General features: G+C 37.9%; 1 protein-coding gene across 1 annotated transcript in view; it reads left to right on the top strand.

Annotated features, from left to right (window-relative positions):
• Positions 1-19,780, top strand: part of TMC1 (transmembrane channel-like 1) — a 190,132-nt gene that overhangs the window by 121,079 nt on the left and 49,273 nt on the right. The window contains exons 11-14 of the mRNA XM_011947044.1: positions 9,128-9,272; positions 10,025-10,219; positions 12,838-13,017; positions 13,143-13,304. Coding sequence (XP_011802434.1) covers positions 9,128-9,272; positions 10,025-10,219; positions 12,838-13,017; positions 13,143-13,304 — 682 coding nt within the window. The remainder of the gene's footprint in view (positions 1-9,127; positions 9,273-10,024; positions 10,220-12,837; positions 13,018-13,142; positions 13,305-19,780) is intronic.

The raw sequence follows: 19,780 nt of genomic DNA, 5'->3' as shown, positions 1-19,780 counted from the left end.
AAGGCATCAAAGAATATAAAAGCAAAAAGCCCCATCCAAAGAATTGCAGCTTCAAAGATTAAAGAAACATCAGCTCACACAGATGAGAAAGAACCAGCAAAAGAACTGGGGCAACTCAAAAAGTCAGAGTGTGTTCTTACTTCCAAATGACCATGCTAGCTCCCCAGCAATGGTTCTTAATCAGACTGAGATGGTTGAAATGATAGACATAGAATTCAGAGTCTGGATGGCAATGAAGATTGCTGAGATTTAGTAGGAAGTTAAAACCCAATACAATGAACCTAAGAATCCAGTAAAGCAATACAAGAGCTGAAAGACAAAGTAATCATTTTAAGAAAGAACCAAGCTGATCTGATAGAGCTGAAAACCCCGTTACAATAATTTCATAATACAATTGGAAGTATCAGTAGCAGAACAGCCTAAGCTGAGGAAAGAATCTCAGAGCTCAAAAGTGGTTCTTCAAATTGACTCAGTCTGACAAAAATAAAAAAGAAAGAATAAAAAAGAATGAACAAAGCCTCCAAGAAATATATAATTATGTAAAAAGACCAAACCTATGACTCACTGACATACCTGAAAGAGAAGGGGAGAGAGAAAGTAAGTTAGACAACATATTTGAGGGTACTGCCTATGACAATTTCCCCATCCTCACTAGAGAGGTCAACATTCAAATTCAGAAAATTCGGAGAACCCCTGCAAGATCCTATACAAGATGACCATCCCCAAGATACATGGCCCTCAGATTCTTCAAGGTCAATGCAAAAGAAAAAATATCATAGGTAGCTGGAGAGAAGGGAAAGGCTACCTACAGAAAGAATCCATCACACTAATGGCAGACCTTTCAGCAGAAGCTATACAAGCAAGGATAGATTGGGGCCTATATTCAGCATCCTAAAAGAAAAGAAATTTCAACCAAGAATTTCATATCCAGCCAAACTAAGCTTCATAAGCAAAGGAGAAATAAAATCTTTTTCAGACAATCAAATGCTAAGGGAATTCATTACTACCACACTTGCCTTACAAGAGGTCCTTAAGGAAGTGCTAACATGGAAATAAAAAACTGTTACCAACTACCACAAAAACACACATAAGTACATAGGCCATTGACACTATAAAGCAACTACACAAACAAGTCCACATAACAACCAACTAACACCACCATGACAGGATCAAATCTTCACATATGAATATTAACCTTAAATGTAAATGGACTAAATGCTCCAATTAAAAGACACAGAATGGCAAACTGGATCAAGAAGCAAGACCCAACTGTATGTTGTCTTCAAGAGATCCATCTCACATGCAGTGACACCCACACGCTCCAAATAGATTGATAAAAATCTATCAAGCCATAAAGAGATTGATAAAAATCTATCAAGCCATAAAGAGATTGATAAAAATCTATCAAGCAAACAGAAAACAAAAAGAGAAGAGCTTGCTATTCTTATTTAAAGCCAAACAGACTTTAACCTAACAATAATCAAAAAGGACAAAGAAGGGGATTACATAACGATAAAAGATTCAATTCAGCAAGAAGACTTAACTGTCCTAAATGTATATGTACCCAACACTGGAACACCCAGGTTCATAAAATAAGTTCTTGACCTACAAAAAGACTTAGATAACTACACAATAATAGTGAGAGAGTTCTGCAGCTTACTGACAGTATTAGACAGATTATCGAGGAAGAAAACCAACAAAGGTATTTGGGACCTAAACTTGACACATGACCAAATGGACCTAACAGACATCTACAGAACACTCCACTCAACAACAACAGAATATACATTCTTCTCATCTGCAAATGGCACATACTATAAAATCAACCACATGCTCACCCATAAAGCAATCCTCAACAAATTAAGAAAAACTGAAATCATACCAACGACATTCTTGGATCACAGCACAGTAAAAATAGAAATCAATACCAAAAAATCTCTAAAAATCACATGATTACATGGAAATTGAATAGCCTGCTCCTGAATGACTTTTGGGTAAACAATGAAATTAAGGCAAAAATCAAGAAATTTTTCATAACTAGTGAGAACAAAGACATGACATACCAGAATCTTTGGGACCCAGTTAAAGCAGTTTAAAAGGGAAGTTATAGCACTAACACCCACATCAAAAACTTAGAAAGATCTCAAATTAACAACTTAACATCACACGTAGAGAAACTAGAGAAACAAGAGCACACCAACTCCAAAGCTAACAGAAGACAAGAAATAACCAAAATCAGACCTGAACTGAATGAAATTGAGACACAAAAAGCCATGCAAAAGATAAATAAATCCAAAAGTTGTCTATTTGAAGTATAAATAAGATTGATAGACCACTAACTAGATTAATAAAGAAAAAAGAAGATTCAAATAAACACAATCAGAAATGACAAAAGGGACATTACCATCAACCCCAAAGAAACACAGAAAACCCTCAGAGATGATTACAAACATCTCTATGCACACAAACTAGAACACTTAGAAGAAATGGATACATTTCTGAAAACATAAAACCTCCCAAGATTGAACCAGGAAGAAATTTAAACCCTGAACAGACCAATAATAAATTCTAGAATTGAATCAGTAATAAAAAGCCTATCAACCAGAAGAAGTCCTGGATCAGACAAATTCACAGCCAAATTCTACCAGATGTATAAAGAAGAGTTGGTGCCAATCCTACTGAAACTATTTCAAAAACTTGAGGAGGAGGGATGCCTCTTTAACTCATTCCATGAGACCAGCATCATTTTGATACCAAATCCTGTCAGAGACACAATGAGAAAATAAAACTTGAGGCCAATATCCTTTATAAACATAGATACAAAACTCCTCAATAAAATACTAGCAAACCAAATCCACCAGCACTCTCAAAGTAATTTACCATGATGAAGTAGGCTTTATTCCTGGGATGCAAGGTTGGTTCAACATACACAAATAAATAAACATGATTTATCACATAAACAGAATGAAAAACAAAACTATATGATCATCTCAATAGTTGCAGAAAAGGCTTTGGATAAAATTCAACATCCTTTCATATTAAAAACTCTGAACTAACTAGGCACTGAAGGAACATACCTCAGAATAATGAATCATCTATGTCAAACTCACAGCCAACATCATACTGAACAGGCAAAAGCTGGAAGCATTACCCTTCAGAACTGGAACAAGACAAGGGTACCCACCCTCACTATTCTTATTCAACATAGTACAAGAAGTCCTAGCCAGATCAATTAGGCAGGAGAAAGAAATAAAAAGCATGCAAATAGGAAGAGAGGAAGCCAAATTATCTCTCTTTGTGGACAATATAATTCTATACCTAGAAAACCCCATAGTCTCTGCCCAAAGGCTCCTAGATCTGATAAACAACTTCTGCAAAGTTTCAGAATACAAAACCAATGTACATTTCTATACACCAGAATTTTCCAAGCTGAGAGCCAAATCAGGAATGCAATTTCATTCACAATAGCCACAAAAAGAATACAATATCTAGGAATATAACTAACCAGGGAGATCTCTACAATGAGAATTACAAAACATAGCTTAAAGAAATCAGGAATGACACAAACAAATGGAAAAATTCCATGCTAATAGATGGAAAGAATCAATATTATTAAAATGGCCATACTGCCCAAAACACTTTGCAGATTCAATGCTATTCCTATCAAAATACAAATGACATTTTTTTACAGATTAGAAGAAACCATTTAACATTCGTGTGGAACCCAAACACCCCGAATATCCAAAGGTATCACAAGCCAAAAAAAAAAAAAAAAAAAGCTGGAGGCATCAGAATGACACTACCTGACTTCCAACTACGCTACAAGGTGACAGTAACTGAAACTGCATGATACTGATAGAAAAACAGGCACATAGATTGTATTAGTCAGGGCTCTCTAGAGGGACAGAACTAATAGGATATGTGTATATACGAAAGGGAACTTTATTAGGGAGAAAGGCTCACATGATCAGCAAGGTGAAGTTTCATGGTAGGCCATCTGCAAGCTGAGGAAGGAAGAAGCCAAGAGTGACTCAGTCTGAGTTCAAAAACCTCAAAAACAGGGAAGCTGACAGTGTAGCCTTCAGTCTGTGGCTGAAGGCCCGAGAGCCCCTGGCAAACCACTGGTGTAAGTCCCAGAGTCCAAATGCTAAAGAACCTGGAGTCTGATATCTAAGGGCAGGAGGATGGAAGGAAGCATCCACCAGAGCAGAAAGATGAAAGCCAGAAGACTCAGCAAGCCAGCTTACCCCATTTTCTTCCACCGTCTTTGTTTTAGCCACTGTGGCAGCTGATTAGATGGTACCCACCCACATTGAGGGTGGGTCTTCCTCTCCCAGTCCACCGACTCAACTGTCAATCTCCTCTGGCAGCACCTTCACAGACATACCCAGAAACAATACTTTACCAGCTATCTAGGCATCCTTCAATCCAATCAAGTTGACACCTAATATTAACCACCACATAGACCAATGGAATAGGTTAGAGAATCTAGAAATAAAGCTGCACACCTACAAGCATCTGATTTTTGACACAGTTAACAAAAATAAACAATGGAGAAAGGACTCCCTGGGTAATAAATAGCATTGGAATAACTGGATAGTCCTATGAGGAACATCAAAGCTAGACTCTTTCCTTTCGCCATATACAAAAATCAACTCAAGGTGGATTAAAGACTTAAATGTAAAATCTAAAACTATAGATTTTTTGTTTTTAAAACTAATCTGTAAAAACCCTTGAAGAAAACCTAGGAAATAGTATTCTGGATATCAGCCCTGGCAAATACTTCATTAAGAAGACTCCCAAAGCAATTGCAATAAAAATCAAAATTGATAGATGGGACCTAATTGAACTAAATAACTTCTGCACAGCAAAAGAAATTATCAACAGACTAAACAGACAGCCTACAGAATGGGAGAAAATATTTGCAAATTATGCATCCAAGAAAAGTCTAATAACCAGAGTCTATAAGTCTATAAGGACCTTAAACTAACCAGCAAGAGCAAAACACAAAAACCCTAAAAAACCATTAAAATGGGCAAAAGACATCAACAGACACTTCTCAAAAGAAGACACACACGGCCATTAAGCATACAAATAATTACTCAACATTACTAATCATTAGAGAAATGCAAAGTAAAGCCACAATGAGATGCTATCTTACACCAGTCTAAATGACTATTGTTACAAAAAAACCCAGAAAAACAAAAAACAGATGCTGGCAAGACTGTGGAGAAAAGGGAACACTTAGATGCTATTGGTGGGAATGTAAATTAGTTCAGCCACTGTGGCAAGCAGTTTGAAAATTTCTCAAAGAACTTAAAACAGAACTACCATTTAGCCAAGCTATCCCATTACTGGGTAAATACCAAAGGAATAGAAATCATTCTACTGTAAAGACACATGCACATGTACTCATATTCACCACAGCACTATTCAAAACAACAAAGACATGGCATCAACCTAGACGTCCATCAGCAGTGTACTGGATGAAGAAAATGTATTATATATACACCATGAAATGCTATGCAGCCATAAAAAAGAATTAAGGATTAAATTATGTCTTTGCAGCAACATTGATGCAACTGGAAACCATTATCCTAAGAGAATTAATGCAGGAACAGAAAACCAAATACTTCATATTCTCATGTGTAAATGGGAACTAAACATTGAGTACACATGGACACAAAGAAAGGAACAGTAGACAACGGGGCCTATGTGAGGGTGGAGGGTGGAAGCAAGGTGAGGATTGAAAAACTACCTATTGGGTACTACGCTCATCATCTGAGTGATGAAATAATTGGTACACCAAACCCCCACAACATGCAATTTACCCATGTAAGCAACCTGCACATGCACTCCCTAAACCCAAAATAAAAATTGGAAAGAAAAAAATAATAATTAAAACAATTATCTGAGGAAAAATAATTTAAATTAGTAGCACCCTTTTGCCTTCAGGGGATATGTTCTAAAACCCCCAGTGGATGCCTAAAACTATAGATAGCAAATTCTATTGCTGTCAGTTGGAGCACATTTCTTTTCATGTCTTCTACCCACAAATTTGATGACTTTTCCGCTTTAACTAAATTTTAATCACACACTGTGACCATCACTTTTACAGTTTGAGGTACAACAGCAAAACTAACATTAATTTCTTTTTCCTTCTTCACGATTTCATGGATAGAAGATTTGTTCTTACTGTAGATCTTAGCAACCTCAGTGTATGATTTTCTTTTCCTTCCTTATTAGATCAAAAACTTTTGACTTTTCACTTAAAGGAAGCACTTTATGTCTTATCTGTGACATAACTGAATTGCCAGCATCACTGCTCTTGCACTTTGAGACTATTACATGAAATAAGGGTTACTTGAATCCAAGCATTTCCCCACTGTAATAGTGAGTCTGATAACTGAGACGACTACTAGCAACATGGGTACACTCTTGTATCCACAGGATGCATCCACACTAAACAAAGGGAGAATTCACATCCTGGGCAGGGTGAAGTGGGAAGGTGAGGAATTTCATCACAGTACTCAAAACATCATAGAACTTAAAACATGAATTGTTTATTTCTGGAGTTTTCCATTTAATATTTTTGGAACCATGAATTGATCACAAGTAACTAAAACCGTGGAAAAGAGAGAACGAGTCCACGTGTTGTTTGGTACCGCTTTTCCAGTAATTTTCTTTTTCTCGTGTGGTCTTATCCTGTGGGCTTCTAGCAAATTGTTTCCTACCTGTCTCTCAATCCCCTTCCTCTTCTCAACTCTCCTTTTAGCAGAGGCTACATTATAGTGACCCTGTTGGTTTAGGATTTAAAGAGGCATTTATTTGATTTGTTAAAAACCTCCACATGCACCCATGAAATAACCAAATGACCTCAGGGTATAAATGGAGTTGCAAACTTGTGGTCTAAGTCAAGAAATTCAGTATAAAAACCTTAGGCAACAACATATATGCTAGAATTGCCTTTGCTACCTCCCATGGCAAGGTAAATGATGTATTGAGATTGCTTCTCAGATAAGGTGGTTGAAAATGATAGCAGTCTTAAAAAATGAGCAGTTTTCATAAATTTGTTGGTATTTTGCTCTACAGACAAAGAGTAGAGCTTGTAGCTATCACGGCCATATCTCAATAAAAATGTGTTGCAAGCAGGTTTGTCTTGGGCATCCTTCCTTATTCCTTTCGGTATTCCACTTGTTTTCACACCATTTCCCACATGTTAGATATTCCCAGTCTGCTCATTCAGCTCAGGCTCCTTTCCCTGGGAGGCTGTCTTCAGGTCAAAACTTTGCCAGTGATAAAACTCCATTCAAAACTTATCTGCCAAGTAGCCATTTTTACTTGAAGCCCTTCCCTTGGCTCAATGACAGTGCAAAAATTGGACAGTGGCATTTTAATCAAAGCAGTCGTTTTCTTCCTAGGTTAAACCATAGGGAGTGTCTGCTTTCAACTCTTTTTGACCTGAAAAAAAATAAAAAGGCATTTTGTGTGGCTTTTCATACGTCATGGTGTCCTAGCTTGAGCACTGGAGCAAAGTCAGAAAATCTGAGCCCTTGACTTATCTCTGTGGTTCAGTGCTAGATAATGTCCAGAAAATTATTCATGCCTTTGAGCTTCAGCTTTCTCATCTGTAAAAAGGAGAGTAACTACCTTAACTTTTTGCTGAGATTTTAAAGAGAACAAATGTGAAAGCACACACAATCACCATTTGCAAAGGGTAAAGTGGTAGACAGATGAAAGGAATAATGATCTGTAGTTATTTTTCCTTACATGCTGGCCTATTTAAAATGTATAAGCCTCCATGATAAGTGTGGCTGATAGTGGGGGAATGTAGATGATCTAGAGACACCTGTCAACCTACAATATCAGCTTTATGTCATTGTGCCCCTTTCTTCTTTGGGGTTTATATGACTATAATATTTTAAAAACCAAAACCTTATGGGACCATTTTATAATTTGTGTCATATGAAATTTTAATTTTGCTATTTATAGTGAAAGGGAAAAAAGGAAGTGGAGTAAATAGGACATAGATCTCTAACCACTAAAATAAACCTGGGAGTAAATGCATTTTAAGCTCTCCAAGCAAATATATATATATATACACACACACATACACACATATACACACATATGTAATCACTGATTTAAAAATATATAGAATCACATATATATATATATACATATAAAACCACTTGGCATTAAGGTTGTATAAAAATGTTGATTTTTGTTCAAGAATTTTAGAGTAGATGGAAATTTAATGTACTCAATGTAATCTCTATTTGGGAGGAGATTCTAGGGGGAATTAAAATTTGCATAGGAGTTTATTCGCTTGATTTAGTCCATCCAGAGGCTTCAGACGGTCTGGGAGCCAAGTAAAGTTGTGTGGAGCAAGGTAAAAGTCAGTACATGTGTTTCTTTTCCCCTGGGGAGGGACTCAATAATTTTCATCATATTCTTAAAGAAATTCTTATCTTATCAAAGATTAAGAACTAGTGATCTCAGTTTAACAAAACACATAAAAATATGTTTTTGTATGCATGTTGAATTATTCAAATCTTCAGTGCTTAGTACTTTATTAATCTTGAAGTCCTAGAAAGTGAATAATTTGGCCGGACATGGTGGCTCACGCCTGTAATCCCAGCACTTTGGGAGGCCAAGGCGGGCGGATTACGAGGTCAGGAGATCGAGACCATCTTGGCTAACATGGTGAAACCTTGTCTCTACTAAAAAATACAAAAAACTAGCTGGGCATGGTGACAGGTACCTGTAGTCCCAGCTAGTCGGGAGGCTGAGGCAGGAGAATGGCGTGAACCCGGGAGGTGAGGTAGAGCTTACAGTGAGCCAAGATCGCGCCACTGCACTCCAGCCTGGGCAATAGAGTAAGACTGCATCTCAAAAAAAAAAAAAAAAAAAAAAAAAAAAAAAAGAAAGTGAATGATTTAAACACTTGAACAAAAATAAAATTTAAAAAGAAATGATTTTCTGGTCATTAGAACAAACTTGTTATAAAATATATGTATTTTCGCTATTGCTTCTCCACTTCAACACTCATGATCATGCTTTGTTGCTCTCTATTCCCCCATCTCATTTTTTTCTGGCTGCTGGGTTAAACTTCTTGTTTTTACAGAATGACTAAAAACATTGGTGATGATGGAGGTGGAGATGACAACACTTTCAATTTCAGCTGGAAGGTCTTTACTAGCTGGGACTACCTGATCGGCAATCCTGAGACGGCAGACAACAAATTTAATTCTATCACAATGAACTTTAAGGTAGATGTACCAACGTCAAAAGCCTGCTATTTGTATTTCTAAGAGTAAAATTGGAGGCGTTCCATCTGGTCCAGCTAGTGCAGTATCTTGACAATTTACATGAAAGATTAACTCATGATTTCTGCCTACCAGGATCTTGCCATGGTTCTGATTATAACTGGAAAATCTTCCATGACCCACAACAGCACTATTATCCCTTAAAGACTTCTCTTCTCTATATCTGGTAATAAAATGATGTTACTGGATTGAAACAAGACCCATGAGTAATATAATAAGATATTTTAAAAACTAGAACAATGTTCACTAATTATTTACAGGAATAAGCATAATATTTAAGTGACCCTAAAACATTATTTTGTAGTATTTTAAAAAAAAATTCACTGGAGGGCAACTTGCTTGGGTCCCCTTCCACGCTGTCGAAGCTTTGTTCTTTTGCACTTCGCAATAAATCTTGCTGCTGCTCACTCTTTGGGAAAAAAAAAATTCACTGGAATGAAGATTTTTAGAATGAAGACTACCCTAATATCAGATCAATCACAGTTTGTTTGCAAGAGTTCTTCCTTCTGTCTCTTACTTACCATCATTTGCTGGCAGTATTCACCTGGTTTGTAGAATCTCAGGTTTAGTTTACATTATCATTCCTCACATTCTGATGATTGTAAAAATAACTTTTGAGGTTTTGATACTTTTAAAATGTAGCTAAGATATTCTATTTTGGGTTTTTGTTTGTTTGTTTGTTTGTATGGATACAGGAAGCTATCACAGAAGAAAAAGCAGCCCAAGTAGAAGAAAACGTCCACTTGATCAGATTCCTGAGGTTTCTAGCTAACTTCTTCGTGTTTCTAACACTTGGAGGGAGTGGATACCTCATCTTTTGGGCTGTGAAGCGATCCCAGGAATTTGCACAGCAAGATCCTGACACCCTTGGGTGGTGGGAAAAAAATGAAGTTCGTCTCTGCATGCTTTTTATGTGCTTAGAACCTGACATTTGTTTCTTTTGTGGGTTATGCTTCTTTGAGAGAACATTTAAAAAGGCCACACTTTACCTTTCACCTATCCTGCCCTTACAGTTAACCAACCCTGTTGCTCATTTCCATTCTATTCTAGTCTTCTTTCTAAATCTGGACTGTCTGTTTTTCATTTTGTGACATGACGGAAAGTTAGAGTCAGAAAAGATATTAAAAAACACATAGGCCAATCATTATGTTTTACAGATGGGAATGATGAATCTCAAGAGATTGCATTATATGTTTATGGTCACAGAGTTAGGAGAAGAGTCAGGGTGAGAACCTAGGAGTCTTGACCTCGAGTCCAAGGTTCTTGCTGCTTTCTCTGCAAATCCTTCATCTGTCATTAAAAGATCAAATTGTTGCCTGAATTTTTTGAAGCAGCCATGATAAAGCCACTGATTCCTATGTTGAATCTTCCTGGAAACACTCAGATTGCTTCTCCACCTTTGGGCATGTCTGGGCTTCCCTCTGTTTTCATTAGAAGCCTAACTGCAGTATCTCCATCTCCATTTCCTCCTGCCCTGTACCTTACTTCCTCTTCCTCTAAATGCTATTCAAATGAAGAAGGCCAGCTCTTTTCCAGGAATTAAACATTGTGACCACAATTTACCTTTAGACTATCTGCCCATTTAGTGGATCAGAGAAAGGAGGTTAGACATAGATCATTTAGTATGAGAAAATCATTGGTCATGAGTTGTTGCTAGAGTCTGTTCCCGTTCATAAAATGTTTGTGTGTATGATGTGACGTCATTTTGAGCTTGGGCATTTTCAAAGTATGTGCAGATTTAGGCTGTGGGAAGTGTAGACTTCCCACACTGAAACTTTTGCAGAACAGTATAGATCAAAGGAATTAAAATATGTCTTCATAAGCACAGAATTTTCTAAAAAATCTTGGACAGCAAATGATATAATCTACTTACAGAAAAAGATTCCAAATAACATTCTAAGTATTTCAGAAGTGGTACCAATAGAGATGGGAGTAGATATTTTAAAGACTTTCATATACAGTCATGTCATAAAAACTTGTAAAATATAAGTCATTTAGTAGAGGGATTTTATTTATTTAAAATGAAAAATGGAGGAACACCTCAAAGCATTTACTAAGTTTGCTTTCAAAATGGTCTCATAATTGTAATAGTACACGGAGGCAACATTATCATGCAGCTTTGGTCCATTATTTATATTGGTTATGTTTTTGTGCAAATAAACCATACTAAAGGATGGGTAGTTGATTATCAATAAAATAACTATTCTTTGTAAGAACCTCTTTAACATCTATTTTAGGGACCCTCTGAGTCCTAGGGGCCAATGAAGGTAATAATGGAGATTTGTGATTAACTTTACAAATTTGATGAAACCAAATTTAAATTTGCCTTGTATAAACTTGCACAGGATCTGCCAAATTTTCTTTACATTAGTCTAAAATCATAGCATGCTGATTTTGTATTATGGCATGCTGAGATTTGGATCCTGCTGGTCATACTTACATAATATTTTAATAAAAATGACAAAAATCTCATAGCAATTGTTTTCTAAATATAGCCTGGTAGTTATTATAATTATTCACACCACAAAGTCCACAGGAGAAAATAGGAAATGTTTGGTGGTGATAGTTTGATTCAGGTATTTGGGAAAGGAGATAGTCACCAGAGTTACCTAAAATTGGTATTTCCCCATTAGAAAATTAATGCGTGTTTTGGATTCTTTTTATTGACTTCCTTTAGCCAAATAATATCATCATAAGGTTGCCAAACATCCAGGAAATAAGAAGCACGTTTCCTACTTTTCATGTTTCTATTCTGTCTTCTCCCTTTCTCCCTCCTCTTCCCACCCCTGCATTATTCTCTTGTCTCTGAAATTATAGTCCCTTATTTCACTTTTGAAAGTTTTCTACGTTGGCTTCCATAACATTATGTCAAGTGTTCTCCATTTGTTTCTCTGAGTGTCTTCTGTTTCCTTTAATAAAACTCATTTTTTTGGCCTTAAAAGTTTATGTTTGTCAAAATTCAATATTTAGGCGTAGGCCCATCTCAGGGAATTCATCCATTTTAACTGATTAAACTAGCCCATATGCTGATGATTGTCACATTAGAATTTTCAGTTTGAACCTCCTCCTCAAGCTGATCATTTTCCATTTCTTTTGGAAATCTTGTTGTGAAGTGCGTTACCATATCAGAATCAGTTACCACATAAAATAATACGTGTTCTCTATGTAGAGACTGATGTAAGTTGCCGCCTTCACTATACCAGGAAACAGACTGTTACTACTGGCATGTACACACACTCAGTCACATGCCTATCCTGAGAATGTGAGTTGAATATTGTCCTTGTCATTTTATTGAGATCAAATTCTAAACATGCTTAAAATAATCATTTTTGGTCTTAAAAAAGATCAAAGAAGCCTTGTATAAGCTTGCACAGGATCTGCCAAATTTTCTTTACATTAGTCTAAAATTATAGCATGCTGATTTTGTATTATCTTCCAAAATTCTGGCAAAAAGCAATAATAACTTTAAACACCATTAACTTAGTTTCTCACTTGTGCCTCCTTGTAGATGAACATGGTTATGTCCCTCCTAGGGATGTTCTGTCCAACACTGTTTGACTTATTTGCTGAATTAGAAGACTACCATCCTCTCATCGCTTTGAAATGGCTACTGGGACGCATTTTTGCTCTTCTTTTAGGCAATTTGTATGTATTTATTCTTGCATTAATGGATGAGATTAACAACAAGGTAAGCCTTGTTTCTGGATTGTCCTTGCCATAAGAGTGTTGTTCAATTCCTAGTCTCACGTTTGCCAAAAATGCCTTTGAAATCTCTATTTTCTTCGTTTTCGTTTCTATCTTTTTGCTTTTTAGATTGAAGAGGAGAAGCTAGTAAAGGCCAATATTACCCTTTGGGAAGCCAATATGATCAAGGCCTACAATGCATCATTCTCTGAAAATAGCACTGGACCACCCTTTTTTGTTCACCCTGCAGATGTACCTCGAGGACCTTGCTGGGAAACAATGGTGGGACAGGTAATGCCCCCAACAGAAGTGTATGGCAATTAGTAGATTAAAAAAAGAGAGTCAATATCTCTTCCATAAGACTGTCTTTTTAAAAATTGCTTATTGGTAAAAATAGTTAAGATTTGTTGAATGTTGGCTGTGTGCTGGCTCTGAATTTCAGGTATATTATCTCATGCTTTTGCAAATCTATCCTTTGAGGTAAATACTATTTGTATGCCCCCTTTACAGTTGTATATAAAGGAAGGACAGTTGAAAATGGTGCAAAGAGATGTTTACTATCTGTGTTATACTAAAGCACTCGATTTAGATACAGGCCAAAGCAAATATTTAAATGAAACTCTATTTAGTGTTACTTGTTTGCTGTAAAACAAAACAAAACAAACAAACAAAAATAGAGTCTTGGGGGTGGCCAAGACAGCAGAATAGAAGCAGCTAAAGTGCTTGGCTCTCATGGAGAGGAATAGAAGGGGTGAGTAAATATAGCACCTTCAACTGAAACATCCAGGTACATGCATTGGATCTAATCAAGGAAACAACTTGACCCACGGAGAGCAGAGAAAAGCAAGGCAGGGTGACACCCCATCTAGTAGTGACATGAAGCCAAGGGATCGTCCTCTGCCCAGGGAAGTTGTGAGTGAATGCATGACCTTGGGAACCCATGCTACTCCCGTGGATCTTTGGAACCTTGTGTCAGGAGATCCCCTCAGGAATCCACTCCACCTGGGCCTTCAGTCTGACACACAGAGCTATGTGGAGTCTCAGCAGAGCAGCCACTTAAGCACAAGCAGAGACCCGGGAGCTTTAGATACCTGGGCTTTTCCTTTTTGGGCTTCCTGTCAAAAGTAGCTACACCTCTGGCAAAACAAGAGGTTAGAACCCCCCAACCACACCCCTTAGAAAAGGGGCTGAATCCAGTGACAGTCTGCAGGCCCCACTTCACAGCACCTCACAGAATAAAACCCACTGGCTTACAACTCCAGCCAGTCACTGGTAGAAGTGTTACACCTCCCTGAGACAGAGCTCCTGGGGGAAGGTGTGGGCCATCATCTTTGCTGTGTGGTTGACTTGGCCATTCCATCCTTCAGGCTTCAGAGACTCCCAGCCAACCAGGGGCTGAAGCAGACCCTGAGCACAGCATAGCTGCTCTATGAAAACGTGGCCAGACTGCTTTTTCAAGTGGGTCTCTGATCCCATTCCTCCTCACTGGGTAGGACCTCCTAACTGGGGTCTCCAACCACCTCCTACAGGTGTGTTTGGGCCAGCAACGGGTCTGTACATTTCTGGGATGGAGCTCCCAAAGGGAGGGGCGGGCTGCCATCTTTGCTGTTTCATAGCCTTCATTGTTGCTACCTCCAGATAATAAAACATCTGAAGTGACTAGGGACTGATGTGGGGTCCCAATATACTGCAGCAGCCCTATGAAAAAGTGACCAGACTTTTAATGGGTGCCCATTCCCATATCTCCTCACCAGACAGGTCCTCCAGACCTCCAGCTACACTCTGCCAGAGTTATCGATCAAGTAGCAGCTTTCTAACTCCCTGGACAGGATCCCCAGGGGCAACTGAAAGCCTCTCTGCCATTACCTCTGCAAGGCAGAGGCAGTAGAACTGTTAGAACCCTTGCCTTCAAGGCAAGGCAGTAGAACTGTTAGAACCCTTGGACTAACAAAGGAACAAAGACTCTAAGTGCCTCATCCATACCTCCAACAAGCTGCAGTTGACTCCAGGAGAGAAGGCCAGTTTGTCTCTCACAGGTCCTACCTACCCCCACCTTCTGATTGTCACCAGACAGGGAACCCCGAGCTTGGACCTACAACATAGACTATCCATCCTGGGCTAATTGCAAGGAGTAATTGCTGACCTGCATCTCAATGGGATGTAGCCCCCAGGAGACAAGCAAAAGACCCTTGGCCACAACCATGCTAAGGTATCTTCTTCTGCTGCCACCAAGTTGGAGAAGAAACGTAACACTGAGATTGCCCCAGAGCTGAAGGGGCAGTCCAGGAGTGCCGAGTCATAATCTATAGCCAGCTTTCCACAGGGAAAGAAATCTACACTTTCAGAGCATTGAGAGGGAACATGCCTACAACAGTGAGGAAACAGGGGAGCCACACAACCAAACAAGAGTCTACCAACTGACCAATATGCCTAAGTGCCACCTACCGGATTACATTCCCCAAAGCTTCAACACCAAAAATACCTCACTAACATACCTCCCTCTGAAACCAAAGACAAGTTGTCAGTTTCAAATAAAGACCCTGCGTAAAGTCTGGCCCTATGAAAACTTCCAGGAAAGATGTCTATTGACTGTATTCAATCTACATTGCAGTCAAAGGAACACCTACACACAGAGATGAGAAAGAACCAATGCAGGAACTCTGGTAACTCAAATGACCAGAGTGTTGTATGTCCTCCAAACAACCACACCAGTTCTCCAACAAGAGTTCTTAACGAGTCTGAGCTAGCTGATATGACAGAAATAGAACTCTGACTATGGAGAGGAATGAAGATCATTGAGATTCAGAAGAATGTCAAAACCCAATCCAAGGAAACTAAGAATCACAATAACACAATACTGGAGCTTAAAGACAAAGTAGCTGGTATAAAAAAAGAAGCTAATAGGTCTCATAAGGCTGAATAAAACAATACCAGAATTTCACAATGTAATCACAAGTATTAACAGTAGAATAAACCAAGCTAAGGAAAGAATCTTAGAACTTGAAGACTGACTCTTTGAAAAAAAACAGTCAGATAAAAATAAAGGAAAAAGAATAAAAAGGAAAGAACAAAACCTGCAAGAAGTATGGGATTATGTCAAGGCCAAATCTATGAATCATTGGCATCCTTGAAGGGGAGGGGGAGAAAGCAAACAACCTGGAAAACATATTGGAGGATATTGTCCATGAAAACTTCCCCAACCTTGCTAGAGAGGCAAATTTGCTACCAGTCCTTGCTAACAGTCAAATTTAGGAAATACAGAGTATTCCTGCAAGATTCTATGCAAGAAGATCATCCCCAAAACACATACTTGTCTGGTTTTTTCAGGTCAAAATGAAAAAACGTTACAGGCAGCCAGAGAGAAAGGGTAGGTCACCTACAAGGAGAACTCCATTAGGCTAACAACAGATGTCTGAGCTGAAACCCTACAAGTCAGAAGTGATCAGGGGCCTATATTCAACATTCTTAAAGAAAAATAACCTTCAACGAAGAATTTCATATCCAGCCAAACTAAGCTTCCTAAGCAAAGGAGAAATAAGATACTTTTTGGGCAAGCAAATGTTGAGGGAGTTTGTTACTACCAGACCTGCCTTACAAGACATCTTGAAAGGAGCATTAAATAGAGTAAGGAAAGACTACTACCAGCTAATACAAAAGCACACTTAATTACACAGACCAGTGACACTGTAAAGCAACCATACAAAGAAGCCAGCATAATAATCAGTGAACAACACAATGACAAGATTAAATCTACACATATCAATACTAATCTTGAATGTAAATGGGCTAAATGCTCCATTTAAAAGGCACAGAGTGGCAAGCTGGATAAAAAAGCAAGACACAATCGTATGCTGTCTTCAAGAGACCCATCTCATGCTTAATAACACCCATATGCTAAAAATAAAGGGATGGAAGAAAATCTGCCAACCAAGAGAAAACAGAAAAAAACAGGGGTTACTTTCCCAAGTTCAAGAAAACCCTCAAAAAACAAAAAACAAAACACACACACACAACAAAAACAGACTTCAAACCAACAAAGTTCAAAAAAGGCAAAGAAGGGCATTACATAATGGTAAAGGGTTCAATGAAACAAGAAGACCTAACTATCCTAAATGTATATGCACTCAATACAAGAGTACCCAGATTCATAAAGCAAGTTCTTAGAGACCTACAAAGAGACATAGGCTACCACCACCCAGTAATAGCCCAGGCCCTGATGAATTCACAGCTGAATTCTACCAGATGTACAAAGAAAAACTGGCAATATTCCTACTGAAGCTATTTCACAAAATTGAGGAGGAGGAGGAACTTCTCCCTAACTCATCCTATGAAGCCAGTATCATTCTGCTACCAAAACCTGGCAGAGACACAACAAAAAAAGAAATATTCAGGCCAATATCATGAGGACCATCAATTCAAAAATCTTTTCAACAAAATACTTGCAAACCAAATCCAGCAGCACATCAAATGGCTAATCCACCACAATCAGGTAGGCATCATCCTTGGGATGGAAGGTTGGTTCAGCATACGCAAAACAATAAATGTGATTCATCACATAAACAGAAATAAAGACAAAAACCACATGCTTATCTCCATAGATGCAGAAAAAGCTTTCAATAAAATTCAACACCCCTTCAAGTTAAAAACTCCCAATAAACTAGGTATTGAAGGAACATACCTCAAAATATAAGAGCCATCTATGACAATCCACAGCCAAAATCATAATGAATGGACAAAGCTGAAAGCATTCCCCCTTGAAAACCAGCACAAGACAAGGATGCCCTCTTTCACCACTCCTATTCAACATAGTATTTGAAGTTCTGGCCAGGGCAATCAGGCAAGAGAAAGAAATGAAGGATATTAAAATAGGAAAAGAGGGAGTCAAATTATCTTTGTTTGCAGATGATATGATCCAATATCTAGGAAACCCCATTGCCTCAGCCCAAAAGCTTCTTAAGCTGATAAGCAACTTCATCAGTCTCAGGATACAATATCAATGTGAAAAATTGCTAGCATTCCTATACACCAACAACAGGCAAGCAGAGAGCCAAATCATGCATAAACTCACATTCACAATTGCTACAAAGAGAATAAAATACTTAGGAATACAGCTAACAAGGGAAGTGAAGGACCTCTTCAAGGAGAACTACAAACCACTGCTCAAGGAAATCAAAGAGGACACACACAAATGGGAAAACATTCCATGCTCATGGATAGGAAGAATCAATTTTGTTAAAATGGCCATACTGCCCAAAGTAATTTCTAGATTCAGTGCTATTCCCATTACACCAAGATTGAAATTCTTCACAGAATCAGAAAAAAACTATCTTAAAATTCATGTGGAACCAAAAAAGAGCTCGTATAGCCAAGCCAATCCAAAGAAAAAAGAATAAAGCTGGAGGAATCACTCTACCTGACTTCAAACTATACTACAGGGCCACAGTAATCAAAACAGCATGGTACTGGTACAAGAACAGACACATAGACCAATGGAACAGAATAGATAACTCAGAAATAAAACCACACACCTACAACAATCTGATCTTTGACAAATCTGACAAAAACAAGCAATGGGGAAAATATTCCCTATTTAATAAATGTTGCTGGGAGAACTAGCTAGCCATATGCAGAAAATTGAAACTAGACCCCTTCTTTACACCATATACAAAAATTAACTCAAGATAGGATTAAAGGCTTAAATGTAAAACCCAAAACTATAAAAACCCTAGAAGAAAATCTAGGCAATATCATTCAGGACATAGGCACAAGCAAAGATTTCATGACAAAAATGCCAAAAGCAATTGCAACAAAAGCGAAAATTAACAAATGGGATCTAACTAAACTAAAGAGCTCCAGTAAAGCAAAAGAAACTATCATCAGAGTGAACAGACAACCTACAGAATGGGAGAACATTTTTGCAATCTATCTATCTGACAAAGGTCTAATATCCAGAGTCTACAAGGAACTTAAACAAATTTACAAGAAAAAAACCTGAATCCCATTAAAAACTGGGCAAAGGACATGAACAGACACTTCTGAAAAGAAGACATACATTCGGCAAACAAGCATACGAAATAAAGCTCCATATCACTGATCGTTAGAGAAATGCAAATCCAAACCACAGTGGGATACCATATCACACCAGTCAGAATGATTAGTGGTAAAAAGTGAAAAAATAATATGCTGGCAAGGTTGCAGAGAAAGAGGAATGTTTATACACTGTTAGTGGGAGTGTAAATTAGTTCCACCATTGTGGAAAGCAGTATAGCGATTCCTCAAAGAGCTAAAAGCAGATCATTCAACCCAGCCATTCCATTAGTGGGTATATACCCAGAGGACTATAAATCATAAAGACACAGGCATGCAAATGTTCTTTGCAGCACTGTTCACAATAGCAAATACATGGAATCAACCTAAATGCCCATCAATGACAGATTGGATAGGAAAAATGTGGTATATATATATACCATGGAATACTATGCAGCCATAAAAAAGAATGAGATCACGTCTGTTGCAGAAAAATTGATCTATTATCCTTAGCAAACTCATGTAGGAAAACCAAATACTGCATGTTCTCAGTTATGTGGGAGCTAAATTATGATAACTCATGAATACAAAGAAGGAAACAACAGACACTGGGGTCTACTTGAGGGTGGAGGGTGAGAGGAGGGAGAGGAGCAGAAAAGATAACTATTGGGTCCTGGGTTTAATATCTGGGTAATAAAATAATCTGTACAACAAACTCCCATGACACAAATTTACCTATG

The sequence above is a fragment of the Colobus angolensis genome, unplaced genomic scaffold (genome assembly GCF_000951035.1).
Source record: "Colobus angolensis palliatus isolate OR3802 unplaced genomic scaffold, Cang.pa_1.0 Scaffold257, whole genome shotgun sequence".
Classification (NCBI taxonomy): domain Eukaryota; kingdom Metazoa; phylum Chordata; class Mammalia; order Primates; family Cercopithecidae; genus Colobus; species Colobus angolensis.
Note: the sequence above shows the minus strand (reverse complement) of the source record. Positions and strands in the feature narration are given on the sequence as shown.